A 13794-nucleotide genomic window follows, 5' to 3' on the forward strand; every position below is an offset into this window, starting at 1 on the left:
CGCCAGTTTCTCATCTAAGATTTTTTGCCATGAGGATTTGAAAGCGTCATGCTTCAGAGAAGCTAGGAACCCCTCAGTGCTAAAGCACAGTTTAAGGTGGAGTTTAAAGGCGGCCAACCACGCCCTAGCTTCAAGTGACATTTGGCCAAACTCGGAACGAAGAGTAACGCCAGCAACACATCGAGGGGCATTTAGGAGTTTTCGTAAGAACTGAAGCAGTGGACGATCTATAGATTCATTGATGACTGTAATCCAGATGGCAACACCAAAGAGGATAATTGGGGTAATTTTCAGGTTAAAAACCTGAATAGCCCCTGGAATATATTTGCCACCTTTGGTGTGAAAAAAATTGACAATAGCACCAACCCCAGGTTTAATTTTGTTGGACACTGCTTTTTGATGGGCATTCCAATTTAGGTTATGGGAAAACAGAATGCCAAGGTAAACAAACTCCTTAACTTGGTCAACCTCAAAGCCATCTAATACCCAGCGAAAAAGAGGCATTTTTCTCCTCTTAGTGAAGATCATGATCTTAGATTTATGATGATTTATTTTAAGACCTTCCCTAGAGCAGCCTTCTTAATCCAGCTAAACTAGTAGCCATCACCGTATCTCATGGCAGTGAGTTCCACAAGCCAACTACCTGTTGTATGAAGGAGTAGTTTCTTTTGTCTGTCTTGAATCTACTGAAAATCAATTTCATAGCGTGACTCCATGTCTAGTATTACAGGAGAAGGAGAAATTGCTCACTATCTACTCTTTTTATACCATACATAATTTTGCAGATCTCTAAAGCAAAACACCCTGCCAATAATCACTTTCATATTACTGCCATGGGCTCTGAATGCCTTTGAAGATCATTTGGAAACTTCAACTGGTTCAAAACACAGTAGCTGGGCTGCAAGAATATATTGATTTTGTGCAGCTTCTCTCAACGGTGTTCCTCTGCCAATCTGCTCATTTTCCACATTTAATTAAAATTTCTGGGTTTTGCCATTAAAGCCCTACATGGTCTGAGAACAGAGTATGGTATGCTATCTGGGCTTGCCTCAGTTTTGAGATTGTTATCCAAGGTCCTGCTTTGTCTTTCCCTGCCTTCAGAACTGAGGTGGGAAGCCACTAAAACCAGGGCCTTTTCATCCCTACTGTTTTGTTTGTGCAATACCCTGCCCCAGTCCTCTCCCAGGCACCAAATCTGCTTATGCTGGGGTGGGGGGCGGAGAGGAGAATAAACCTCCACCTCCCATCTTAGACAAGTAGATGGACAAGTGTAGTACATGCAGAACTCACACAGTCTCAGGTCTAGACAAATAGCCTACTTGAAATAAACTGATATAAAACCCTTCCTCTATTCTAACCACTGCACAAATTAAAATAAATGAATGACATTTTTAAGACCCCAGAAGATATATAAATGCCTCTAGACCTTTGGCCCACTTTATAGCTCTATGAGATGCAACAGCTATGTACACTACAATCATTAACACAAGAGTGGAAACAGATTCCTTCTTCCATAAGTGACTGTTTCAGAGAACAGAATAATCTCCTACTGCCAGTTATACATCTACAGTGACACATGCGAATGGTATGTATCAGTTAAGATTTAAAAAAAGGAGAACAAAAACTTATTTTAAACTGCAGTCACTAAACAACTCAATTCAGGATTTGATATGAGTATGTCAATTACAATAATCTTTCTTTACAAAGCACTTACAGATTGCAAAAGATTGTTAGCAGAATTATCATTAAAGATAAGAAATTGTTGGGGGGAGGAGAAGAAACTTTTTTTAAAGTAATACAATGGGGATGCTTTTAATTTTATGTCTCATTTCTGGAGCTCATAATTAATTCTGTTCACATTCCTATGTTGTTCAGCAGGGTATATAGAAGAAATTAATGCAAATAGCCCCAGAATAATGGTGGAAGGCACCACGAATCTCACACTAGGGAACCCAGGTAATAGAACCCATGTAGCTTGCTCTTGGCTTTACCAGGGCCCCTAGCTGGCAGGAAGGAATACCCATATCCTAGGCTGAAGCAGTGTGGGGCTCCATCCCCCCTTCCTCTATCCTTTCTTTCCCTTGTTCACTTTGCACTGTGCCAGAAGATCTAGACAAATCCGGGAGAAAAGAAAACCCAGGGTTTTTTCCCATCCCTCTCCAGTTCCCACCTCCAGTACTGAAGGTGGTTAGCAGAAAGGCTCTAGGGAAGTATATATATAATATTCCCTGAGCAGTATCCTTCCATCCCAAACTCATAAAAACCAAAATAACGACAATGCTACAAATGAATTCTGCTTTGCTTATGATTTTCTCCATTACTTCCTTTCTGGTTCCTAGTTTTCTCTGCAGGTGCGGCATTAAGATGTCTCTAAGCCAACAGTAAGCGGACGCATGTGCAGACCCTACTTTTTGCTGCAGATGCTCCTCACATGGAGAATACTGGGTAGAAACTAATGCTGGTTACCTATTATACGTGATCGCAGGCACACATGGAGCAAGCTACAAGCACAGCAACAGTCTGGGTTTGTCTACATGTCAGTTTAAAGTGACACCAGCCCAGATAAATAAATAAATAGATAACTCGGCCCATCTTCTGCAGTACAATGCCTTATAAGTTATTTCGAATAAATTCAACTTTACACGTAAAAATCTAGAGTACATGTGACTATATTTATGATCTTCAGGCAAGCACATACAATCGTTCATGTGAAAGACAATGTGCCTCACAGGTTAAAGACTTTATGTCAATATCAGTAATCAGTCCTAAAGTTAGAAGAATAACAGGAAACCTTTTCCTCACTTGCAATAAAACACCATATGTACAGATAACAAAAGCTGACATAATGGTTCAAAACACTCAGAAGGCTTTGTTTCACTTCAGAGGTATTTACAGTGTAGGTTAAGCCAGGCAATAAACACGTTATGTCCAACTAGGCTGTCATAAATGATACATTGGGCGCTCCTGCCAACACAGATCTGGGTGTAATCTGAGCCAGGGTTCAGCCCGGAAATCTACTGTTAATGCTAGAGTCAAAGCTCAAAGTGCCTCTGAGAACTGTACACAACACATTTCCATTGCCACTAAGTAATTACACTCAAGACACACATATTTGGGAACCAGAGGCCGAGATGTCAATATCTCCAGACTGTAATTGTTCCAGAATGGGTAGAGTTTATTTTCTCACACTTCTGACAGGATTAGCACTCTTATAAGAGTAAGAAAGACATAAACTGGTGGAGCTGAGAGACAGGAAGCCCAAAGGAGGCAGGGCAGCTGCAGGAAGGAAAACAACATAAGTGGGATGACAAGTTGGTGACAGAAGCAGAGACCTGAAGCAGCCAGAGCAAGAGATGGAAGAGTCAGAGAGCTGAAAGAAGAAAGTGCCAAAGAGAAAGGGGAAAGCTGGTCTGAGAATACAAGTTCTGGGTATAGCAGAGGTTATCTGGTATTAATAAAAGGAATGGACATGCAGGTGAAGGGGGGTGGATTATGTTTCAGAGCATATAGGTGACATGGGACCAAAGAGGGATATGGGTGTGGGTGGGCACAGGGTTTTCACATATTGATTTGAGTAACAAGACATCTCTTTGATGGCAGGAATCATAATGGTCATTCATTTCCAATCCAAAAGGTCCAAGTTATATCACCTCTATTATTGAACAAGAGGTGAAAGCGGCCATATTGGAAGAAACCCTTACTGAAAGGTTGTAGAATGAGATACCTGTGATGAAATATTCTTCTGTGTATCCATTCAAAAACTGGGGGTATTTACCACATTATAATTGGATACATGTATGCTCTACCTAATAAAACGATCCAAATTTGAGTTAACTATATATGTGTAAATATTATAAATAATATTATAAATATTATAAATAAATATTATAATAACAATAACAATTTAATTTGGAGATTCTTTATAAAAAGTTTTTTAATGTTAAAAACCCTCATCTGAAAGCAAGCCTCAATTGTTTTAAAAAATCAAGTAAGAAATAGTTAATATGCATAGAGCCAATTAATGGCACAACAGAGCTGAATGTAATGAACGAGAATAAGTATTAACAAGCTCATGTATTTAGTGCTAAATTTAAATTTATACTATTCTAATGATATGCTATTCTAATACTATAGCATATTTACCTGGCTCTTGTTGGGTGAAATGCTAAAAATGGCATTTTCTTCTGGAAAGGATGGACACGCACAATTAGAAAATACTCGATTATTTTGATTTTGAAGTTCAAAATGGTCCAGATTTTCACTGTTCTTCCACTCAGAGGAATCATCAGCATTCCTTAAGGAAGCATTTTCTTCACACAGCATTCCTAAGACAGAGTTTGAGCTAGATTTCTGCCTAAAGTAAAGGCCATCACTGTCCTTCTGGAATGTTAATTCTACTGTAATCCCATCATGGAAAAAATCCTTCTCTTGTATGCTGGAATTGGAAATGTCTTTCTCTGAATTCTTTTCCAGTTCTTCATTTAACCATGTCTCTTCCTCTTCAGATTTGCTACTTCTTCGGTTACTAGCGTAAGTACCAGCCCCAGTGCAAGAGTCACAGCTTGCCTCACTCAGCAGTTCTGTTTTAACAAGATCAGTGATAACTTTTCTACTCTGAAGCAGATCAGTGCTGTTCACCAGAGTCTTCTGAATAACGGACCCTCTGGGATGAGCTGCTGTCTCTTTAGGATTCTGTTTCCCAGTTTGGATTTTCTCTTCATTTTCTTTAATTTTCCCAGCCTCCTTTTCATATTCCGTTTGTTTCCTTCTTGATTTCCTCTTGAAGTATTTTCTTCCAGGGGAATGTTTTGCAGTGCTCAAGGGAGCTTTGGCAGGATCCAGACACTGCTCCTCTTTGTCAGCTCTAACACATCCGCAGATATTCCCCATCTGGCTCAGAGTATATCACAGCCACACCAATTCTGTCATTTCATTATGTTTACATGAGCTAAAATCATTTCCAGAGAGTGAACATCCCCAGTATATAACCTAGTATCTTCAGACTGCACTCCCGTCCTTCTCAGGACGTGGCCATTTTGCTTGGGAGAACTGCACACGCAATAAATGTGGTGGCATAGTGCCCAGACTGGGCCTGTGTCTGATTAGACACTGAGGCTTATTTCTGGCCACCGGTCCTCTTAAGCAAACATCACTGCTTCAGAATTAAACTGTAATGCTGATGGCCTTTTGCTGGGATGACACAGCATTTATAGGCAACTGAATAACCTCGTGTAGATTTTAACTTTCTCTTTCATTTGGTATGGAAATAAAATTGGGAAAAAAACCTTTGAAACTCAAAACCAGCACTACAGATCCAAAGCTCATACCAGCAAAGCAATACAGAGTTTCTTCCTGCAGTCAGATTATAAAATCTGGATACTGGGGGGGGGGAGGGGCTGCGAATAAATAACAGGCTTCCTCCCCAAAGGGATGCTCCATTGTACATTTTTAATGCGCTGGAGATGGAGGGGCTAGGAAGGTGCCCCAGGCAAGATCAAAGAGCAATAGCATTAATGTCTGAGCAAGGCAAAAGCTTCTGCAGATCAAAAGCAAAACAGAGAGAAATAAAAAGAAATAACACAAGCCTGTGTAGAGAGCTAAGAATAAAATTCTTGCAAACTGGAGAATATTTATTGTGTAAGTATAATCTTATAAGCTTCTTTCGCTTCAGCAAAAAAAAAAAGCTTTATTTCTGTGCTGCAGTGGCATGTATTCAACCATCCGTGAACTCTGTGGAGTGGGGCATTCCCGCTTTCCCTTCCTGCTGCAGTCCACTGCCCCCCATGTTGTTCCTACCACTCTTAGGAGCAAAGTTTGAAGCCTTCCTCCGGCCTAAGGGTCATTCCTCTAACTTAAGTGTCTCTACCATTGGAGAAAGACACATTAAGCTGGAGGAAGGATCCTTAGGCTGGTGAAGGCTCCCTAGAGGATGGTTGGATCACCCCAGTGACATGTCAATGAAATTATTTAAAATGGCCACAACTCCCACCCATCCCCATTCCATGCCAGAGTTACTGCTTATCTATATCAGTTGACCTGCAGATAAAATAGCCAGTTCTTACATTACTAGAATGGGTGGCACAGTTGCCTCTCTTTTGTAGCTCTGTCCAGTACCATGCTACTCAAGAGATTATGCAGAAAAGACCAGCAAATATAGCAGCTTCCCATACCAGCATTGCCTACCACTTTGCTCCTGTAATCTAAGAATTGGTCCTTCTAAAGCCTTATGTATGGGGTGAGTTACAAAACCTGCTTTTGACTTCAGATTCAGCCCATAAATCTGTCTTATTTGGTACACTCTCTGAATTGACCCCTCTGTGTGTGTGTGTGTGTGTGTGTGTGTGTGTGTGTGTGTGTGTGTGTGTGTGTGTGTATTAGACTAGAATATTGATATTTCCTTGTGTGAGGAGAACTCCAGAGTCCACCATCACTCATGTCATTCCAATCAATGCTACCAATCTGTGTAAAAGCCTCCATTTGAGATTACATCACCATGCAGTGAAGAATAGTCAGCTCATGTCAGCTGACAGCAGGTTCCAATTTCCTGGTGTACACCATAAGTCCATTGTTTAACCACGTCTCAAGGCAGACTAAAGTTTTCCTTCTATGGTTGGCATCCATCATTGTTCCACTGTTGCTTTTAAAATGAGGTCCAGCAGGGGTTGCCCAGGTCTGCTGTTGCTCATGTCCTTTTATTTATTTACTTTATTCATATCCAACCTTTCTCCCCAATGGGGACCCAAAGCAGCTTACAACATTCTCCTCTCCTTCACTGTATCCTCACAACAACTCTGTGAGGTAGGTTAGGTGGAGACTGTGTCACTGACCCAGGGTCACCCAGTGAGCTTCCATGGCAGAGCTGGGATTTGAACCTGGGTTTCCCAGATCCTAGTCCAACGCTTTAACCACTATGCCACGCTGTCTCCAATTAATCCAGCAAAACTATTTAAAATGAACCATTCACAATACAATGCTACATGACTAAGCTGCATCTGTAAGATAAGCAGTAAATATTTTCATCCTCAGACCCATTGAAGGAGAAGGATGGGCATGGGGATAGCATAAGACATTGTTGACCCTACCATAGTGAATCAAAGCTGTCCAGAGTCATGAGAAGACATTAATATATGGCATTCTTTTGTTTCAGTTTAAGGATACACACTCCCAATGAACCTCTGGGGCCTTAACAGGAAGACTGAGATGATAGTCACTGTAGAAAAACCTCACTTTTATCATTATTACTACCACAATACTAACATTTTTATTTATGATACAGAAAACATTTGGATGGAAAAGAAATATAATTTTAAGAGTTAGGGTTGCTTCCGTAAGCAAGGAGGGAAAAGGCAGTTCTCGATACTAGGGGGAAATGTTCAGTACAAATAGCTAAGAAAATTCCACAGGTATGTATGGCCAGATGACGCCATCTTGAAGAGGGCAGGCTGAATTGGACCAAAGACCATCTGTTGCTGTTTTCTATCCTTTATGATGCTGAAGTGGTTATATGGGGTTTGAAAAGGCAACTGCATGACTGTTCAATTCCCCCACTTTCTTACCATCAGGGCCACTGAGACAAAACAGACCAGTAGGATAAATTTTAGGGAGAGAACTCGAACACTTGGCTTGCAAAGAGATCTAGTTAAGCTATTTGTGATTAAAGCTTCTGCCAGGGCCACACCAGCAGATGGATCAGACTGCTCATAGTGTTCGCCCTTTAGTTTACTTCTGCTCTTTTCCAAATGTAGACTGATTTATAATTCCAATGTAAAGACAGTGGGTGGGTAATTAAAAGTGCAGCGCTAAGCACAATTGGGAGGATAAAGGTGACAAGAAATAGTAAAACTAGTGTGACAAATAATTTTTAAAAACATGTTGCCGATAATTAAATAAAGAATTACGAAGACGAAGAAGAAGAAGAAGAAGGAGTTGCTTTTTATGTGCTGACTTTCTCTCCCACTTAAGGGAGACTCAAACCGGCTTACAATCACCTTACCTTCCCCTCCCCACAACAGACACCCTGTGAGGTAGGTGCGGCTGAGAGAGTGTGACTAGCCCAAGGTCACCCAGCCGGCTTCGTGTGTAGGAATGGGGAAACAAATCCAGTTCACCAGATAAGCCTCTGCTGCTCAGGTGGAGGAGTGGGGAATCAAACCCAGTTCTCCAGATCAGAGTCCACTGCTCCAAACCACCACTCTTAACCACTACACCACGCCGGCTCTCTAATCTAATCAAACTATCCTACACTTGTAAGTATCCCCAGTACAACTACCCCCAACACAAAATTAAAGATACATTTCACACATTTCACTTCACATCTCGACGCATGGCACTATTTAATCCAAGGGCAGAGTGGGATGTTACAACTGCCCTGCAGCAGACAGGCCAAGAGTTCCCTTCAGCGCTGGCCAACTGGCTCAGCTTGCGCCTAGCTGCCAGCAGCCCTCCAGGGCCGCAGCACACCAGGAACTTTGCCAATAAGTTAAAGGGCTTGTGACAGAAACCCTAAAATCTTACTAGGGGTCAAGAGTGCCACCTAGAGCATCTGGGATCTTGGACCCCTGGAGTTTACATTATAATAATCCATTCATTTCTGTTCATTTCATGGGGAGGGGCCGTGGCTGAGTGGTAGAGCATCTATTGGCATGCAGAAGGTCCCTGGTTCAATCCCCGGCATCTCCAGTTACAGGGACTAGGCAAGTAGGTGATGAGAAAGACCTCTGCCTGAAACCCTGGAGAGCCGCTGCCAGTCTGAGTAGACAATACTGACTTTGATGGACCAAGGTTTTGATTCAGTACAAGGCAGCTTCATGTGACCATGTGTTCAACATTAGACCATCCTGCCAGACTTAATCTCTTTTGTACAAAGGACACTCTGGTTTGGGCCAGACCATCTATTTGTCATGGAAGTACAGAGCCATTACCAGGTGCTTCAGGGGATGGGAATATATTTCATAAGTTTCTGATTGGTATTCTCTGACATCAGAGATGGGAGCTTTGCACTGGACTGGTGAAACCAGCTCATCACTTTTGGAGAGGAGGCTGGCTTAGGTCCAATTCCATTGACCATAAATATTTGGACAATTGGGATTTTCTCTTGTCTTCAGTGGAAACTGGAGTCCATGGGAGATTGGGTAAGGGGTTAAGGACTCCTCCAACATCTTGTTACTCCAAGGAACTCTGTACATCCTCTGAGGAATCTGCTAGAGCCTAGGTAATGTAAGTAGCTGAGCTAGCCCAACTTTATTACTTTTTATTTGAGAATCTCTGTGCTGTGTATTATGTGCCTCTTCCCTGTATTTTGTTTTGCCCTTTTTTCACTACTGACTGAAGGTAACCTGCACCAGCCATTTTGTGGATAGCTCCGCCTCCTGCAGCAGCTGTTTTGTGGCAGCCATTTTGTTGCGGCATCCACCACACTGTGTCAGAACGCCAAAGGTTTCTGCAGGCTCAAAAAGCTTGGGGGGACCCTGCCCTACAGAAAGTCAGGATATGGTTAGCCATTCAGCTCTATCGACTGTTGGCTTATAACTTCACATATCAGAAGAAAGCAAGAAGCAAATACAAAAGCAAATACAGAAACTGGATCCATGTCAAACAAAAGTGATTAGGAACATTTTTTCAGGCTAGAAGAAGCAAAATCTATCTCTTAAAAACCTGTACTTTACAAATGACAGTCTGTCATATTGTGACTCATCAGGGAAATAATAGCTTATCGCCTCCTACAACTAAGGATTAAATCACAGGCATTAAATAACTTGAGATTGTTGAGAAGAACAGTCATTAACCTTTCAGCTGACTGTTTTAAATCATGAGCAGATTACAAATGAATCTTTGGAGACAAGGTTCAATGTCTGGAGGCAGTCCAAAAGTATGCCGCAAAGGTAGACGTTGCTAGCCAGCTGCAGCAGGAACATATATTGGCCGTTAATGGCCACATGAACATATGAAGCTGCCTTATACCAAACAAGACCATTGGTTCATCTACCTCAGTACTGTCTCAATATTATCAAATATTATCAATATTATCAATATTATCAAAGTATCAATATTACATTCTCTTACCTATTGTTCTTGTGTATCAACTCACCCAGGGATAGGTGCAAATATACAAACTGCTTTTGCTCTACAAGACATGTCCCTGAGTCCATTGCAAGGGCAGCCCTGCAGTGGCTGATCTCATTTCTCCAAGGTCAGGGATTGAGGGTATTGCTGGGAGACAGGATGAATGGCCAGCCAGTTCTATTCTGGACACCCTGACTGAGTGCCTGGAGGCCATAGTGACATGGTTAAAGCAGAATCGACTGAAACTAAATCCATCAAAGATGGAGGTCCTGTGGCTGGGTCAGAGAGGGATGGATCAGGAGTATCACCTCCTAGCTCTTGATGTGGATATATATTATACTGTACTGCTTCTTTTATATATTGTGGGATAAGTACTGTTTTTAAGCATTGGAAGCCGCCCTGAGCCCTGCTTCAGTGGGGAAAGAGCAGGATAAAAAACTAATAATAAACTAATAAACTAAACTAAACAAGAATATCATAAAATAAACCAAAGTTCTACAATGTAGCACAAGTTTGGAAACAGGAAATTATTGGCTTACACACCTGTTCACAGAGGGAAACAGATACCCACAAACGGACAAAAATATGCCTTGCTAATCAGAAGAAATTAAATGAAAAATGGTGGTTTGAAGACTGAAAAAGCTGAAGATTGCCCGTGAACACTGTGCAATATGGTTGGACCTTGCTGCCAAAAGTAGCTGCAGCTGTATCTTCCAATACAGTCCTGCCCACTACACCACAAACCCGAACTCTGTTTTCTGTTACACAAAGATAGGCAAAGATCCACCTTAATTATTGTGGTATGAGCCTGGCAAAGGAACTCAATTTTCCAAAGCTGTATTACTGATTTATGCTGGCTGGACGAAGAGGGGAGTAGCTAATTAAGGTTTCATATGTGTGCGTACATACACACAGACACATACATATGCATGGCCCCCCCCCCCACGAAGAGGCAATGGTGAAATGATGTATACCCTGATACAGCAGTGAATGTTCTGCTCCGCAGCTGTTATCTACTATTTATCTCAATGCAAATATATCTGGAATATAAAAATGGATCCAATGTACTTCAAAGAAAAGAGAAAACAGTGCAACTCAGTCATGATTCTGTTGAAATGAAGTGGGACTTCCAGACTTCAAAGGCCATTTAGGATATGTGACAGCAATGAGCCTTCACGTACAGCGAGGCAACAATAGCAACATCACTTCTCACATGTGTTTCAGTTTTCTCGACTTGAACCGATTCATAACATTGCTTTCTAGTGAGGAGCAACCCTGAGGTCTCAGAGGCTTTTCCTACCATGCTGAAAGCACACGAACAATGCTTAGTGGGGTCCAGGTGAGAGTGAAGATCATCATCCCAAAGCCAAAATGATTCCAGAAAACAGTAACAATATACAAACAACTGATCAGGACATATTCGTTGGTTTTTTACACTGATTTCTATTTCATGAATCTCTTTATTATTTAAACATCTAATTAGTCCTGTTTAGTTTTGGTAATCTGGAATATCAATTCTCCATGTAACATATACATGGTTTTTTTTTTTGAAATTTAGAAATGTCAGTATTGAAAGATGCAAATAGTCTTGTGCACTCAGCATGTTTTTAAATGGCAGGAAAATATTTTAAATGCTACACAACTATTTCTAATAATGCAGCAGGTACTGGGAATTCTCAATTGAGAGTTAAGAATCACAAGACGGACGTGGGCAAATTTACCACAAAACAGTTTTCAGTCACTAAGGCTGAGGAGAATTAACACCACCACATAGAATAGGGACCAGGAGGATACATTATATAATTCTGAAAGTATACCCAGTGCAATAATTCTAGTGCCACCTAGTGTGATCCAGCACCACCAATGCACCCAGTATTTTCATCAAGGAAAGCCTTTTCATTTTTAACTGCTTAGCATGTTTGTGATAACCTTTAAAGCAACATCAACCTGATGCAGCAATGCCAGAAATATTTAATTTAATCCAAACCGTTCTTTTTGAACTCAAAAAAACTTTATTGGCTTAATAGTAATATTTTGCACTAACTGTGCCCTTTTTTTCAGTTAAAGTTCTTTTTTTTTTAATAATTCATTAAATTAGACAAAGAGGATTATAGTACCAAACCTGATGACATGGAGCATTAGTTTTACTTTGCATTAAATGTACTTGGGTATTCCCTATACAAAAAAAAAACACTACACTTGATCTTAGCCAAAAGGCCGAGAAGCAATTACAAAAAAAAAAAAAGATGTCAAATTAAATGTATAACTAAGGATGGTCAATGTAAATATAATATCTCATATCGCAAATCTGTGATGTTTCCTTTTGGCACCACAGGCATTTTACTGTGGCTAATACAGCCATGCATTTGTACCACTTTGGTGCTATGATGCTTGTTCCTTTCAATGTCACATGGAAATGCTGCAAGCATGAATGTTATAGGTTTTAGATCAAAACAGGAAAAACACTCTTCAGATGTATTTCTATTTCATAATACAATCTCCCCTTTGTTATTGAGTTACCAGATGTCACAATGTTGCATTTCAAATTCACAAAACATGGGAGTGACAAAAGTGAAAAAACCCACATTTTTATTACTCAAATGTAAAGATTATTGAGAAATTTATACTACAATGTTATACTTCAAACACTATCTGGAGGGGCATGCTACAGAAGTTTGTTTACCACACCAACTTGCAGCAATCCTACATGTGATTTGTTCCCTCAACATAAATTTAGAGAACCTGGTCTGACTGTCTGGTCTGACCCATCAGGGAAAAAAAGAAGAGTAGGTTTTTATGCCCCGCTTTTCTCTACCTTAGAATCATAGAATCATAGAGTTGGAAGGGACCACCAGGGTCATCTAGTCCAACCCCCTGCCCAATGCTATCAACTACCTCCCCCCACCACGTCCCCAGTGACCCCAACCCTCCCCCCACCATGCAGGATCCCACAATCAAAGCACTCCCAACAGATGGCCATCCAGCCTCTGCTTAAAGACCTCCAAAGACGGGGACTCTACCACTCTCCGAGGCAGTGCATTCCGCCATCAAACAGCCCTCACCGTCAGGAAGTTCTTCCTAATGTTTAGGTGGAATCGCTTTTCTCTTAGTTTAAATCCATTACTCCCTGTTATGGAGTCTCAAAGCAGTTTACAATCAGATTCTTTTCTTCTCCCCACAACAGGCACCTTGTGAGGTAGGTGGGGTTGAGAGAGTTCTGAGAGAATTGTGACTGGCCCAAGGTCACCCAGCAGACTTCATGTAGAAGAGTGGGGAATCAAACCCAGTTCTCTAGATTAGAGTCCACTGCTCTTAACCACTTCACCATGCTGGCTCTCAAAAAGAATTTCAAATTCAATATAAATTGGAAGTGATAAGCCTCTTACCTGAAAGTGCAAAATTATGGTCCATATTAATCCCAAAGTCAATTTGGGATTTCCATCTGTTATGTCATCATTCCTGATGTTTACCAATTTCACCTGCAATTTGTAAAAGAGAAAAAAAATGCAAAATAGTAAATCAAATAGAGCATAAAACATATATCCTGACCCATGTATCACATTGTGCATCTTTGGAGGGAGGCGATGGAATGATCAATAATCTTAATAGAAGGGCACGGAGAAAACATGTTAAACTCTGTTCAGATCTACCACATGTTGGGCTTTTTAAGAGGCAGAACTAGCTTTGTTAAGTGTACACCTTAAAAGACAGTGCAGATACAACAAATGCACG

General features: G+C 40.9%; 1 protein-coding gene across 1 annotated transcript in view; it reads right to left on the reverse strand.

Annotated features, from left to right (window-relative positions):
- DST (dystonin) overlaps positions 1–13794 on the reverse strand; it is a 389172-nt gene that overhangs the window by 247518 nt on the left and 127860 nt on the right. Inside the window, exon 8 of the mRNA XM_056856095.1 lies at positions 13449–13541. Within this exon, the coding sequence (XP_056712073.1) occupies positions 13449–13541 (93 nt within the window). The remainder of the gene's footprint in view (positions 1–13448; positions 13542–13794) is intronic.

The sequence above is a fragment of the Euleptes europaea genome, chromosome 10 (genome assembly GCF_029931775.1).
Source record: "Euleptes europaea isolate rEulEur1 chromosome 10, rEulEur1.hap1, whole genome shotgun sequence".
Lineage (NCBI taxonomy): Eukaryota > Metazoa > Chordata > Lepidosauria > Squamata > Sphaerodactylidae > Euleptes > Euleptes europaea.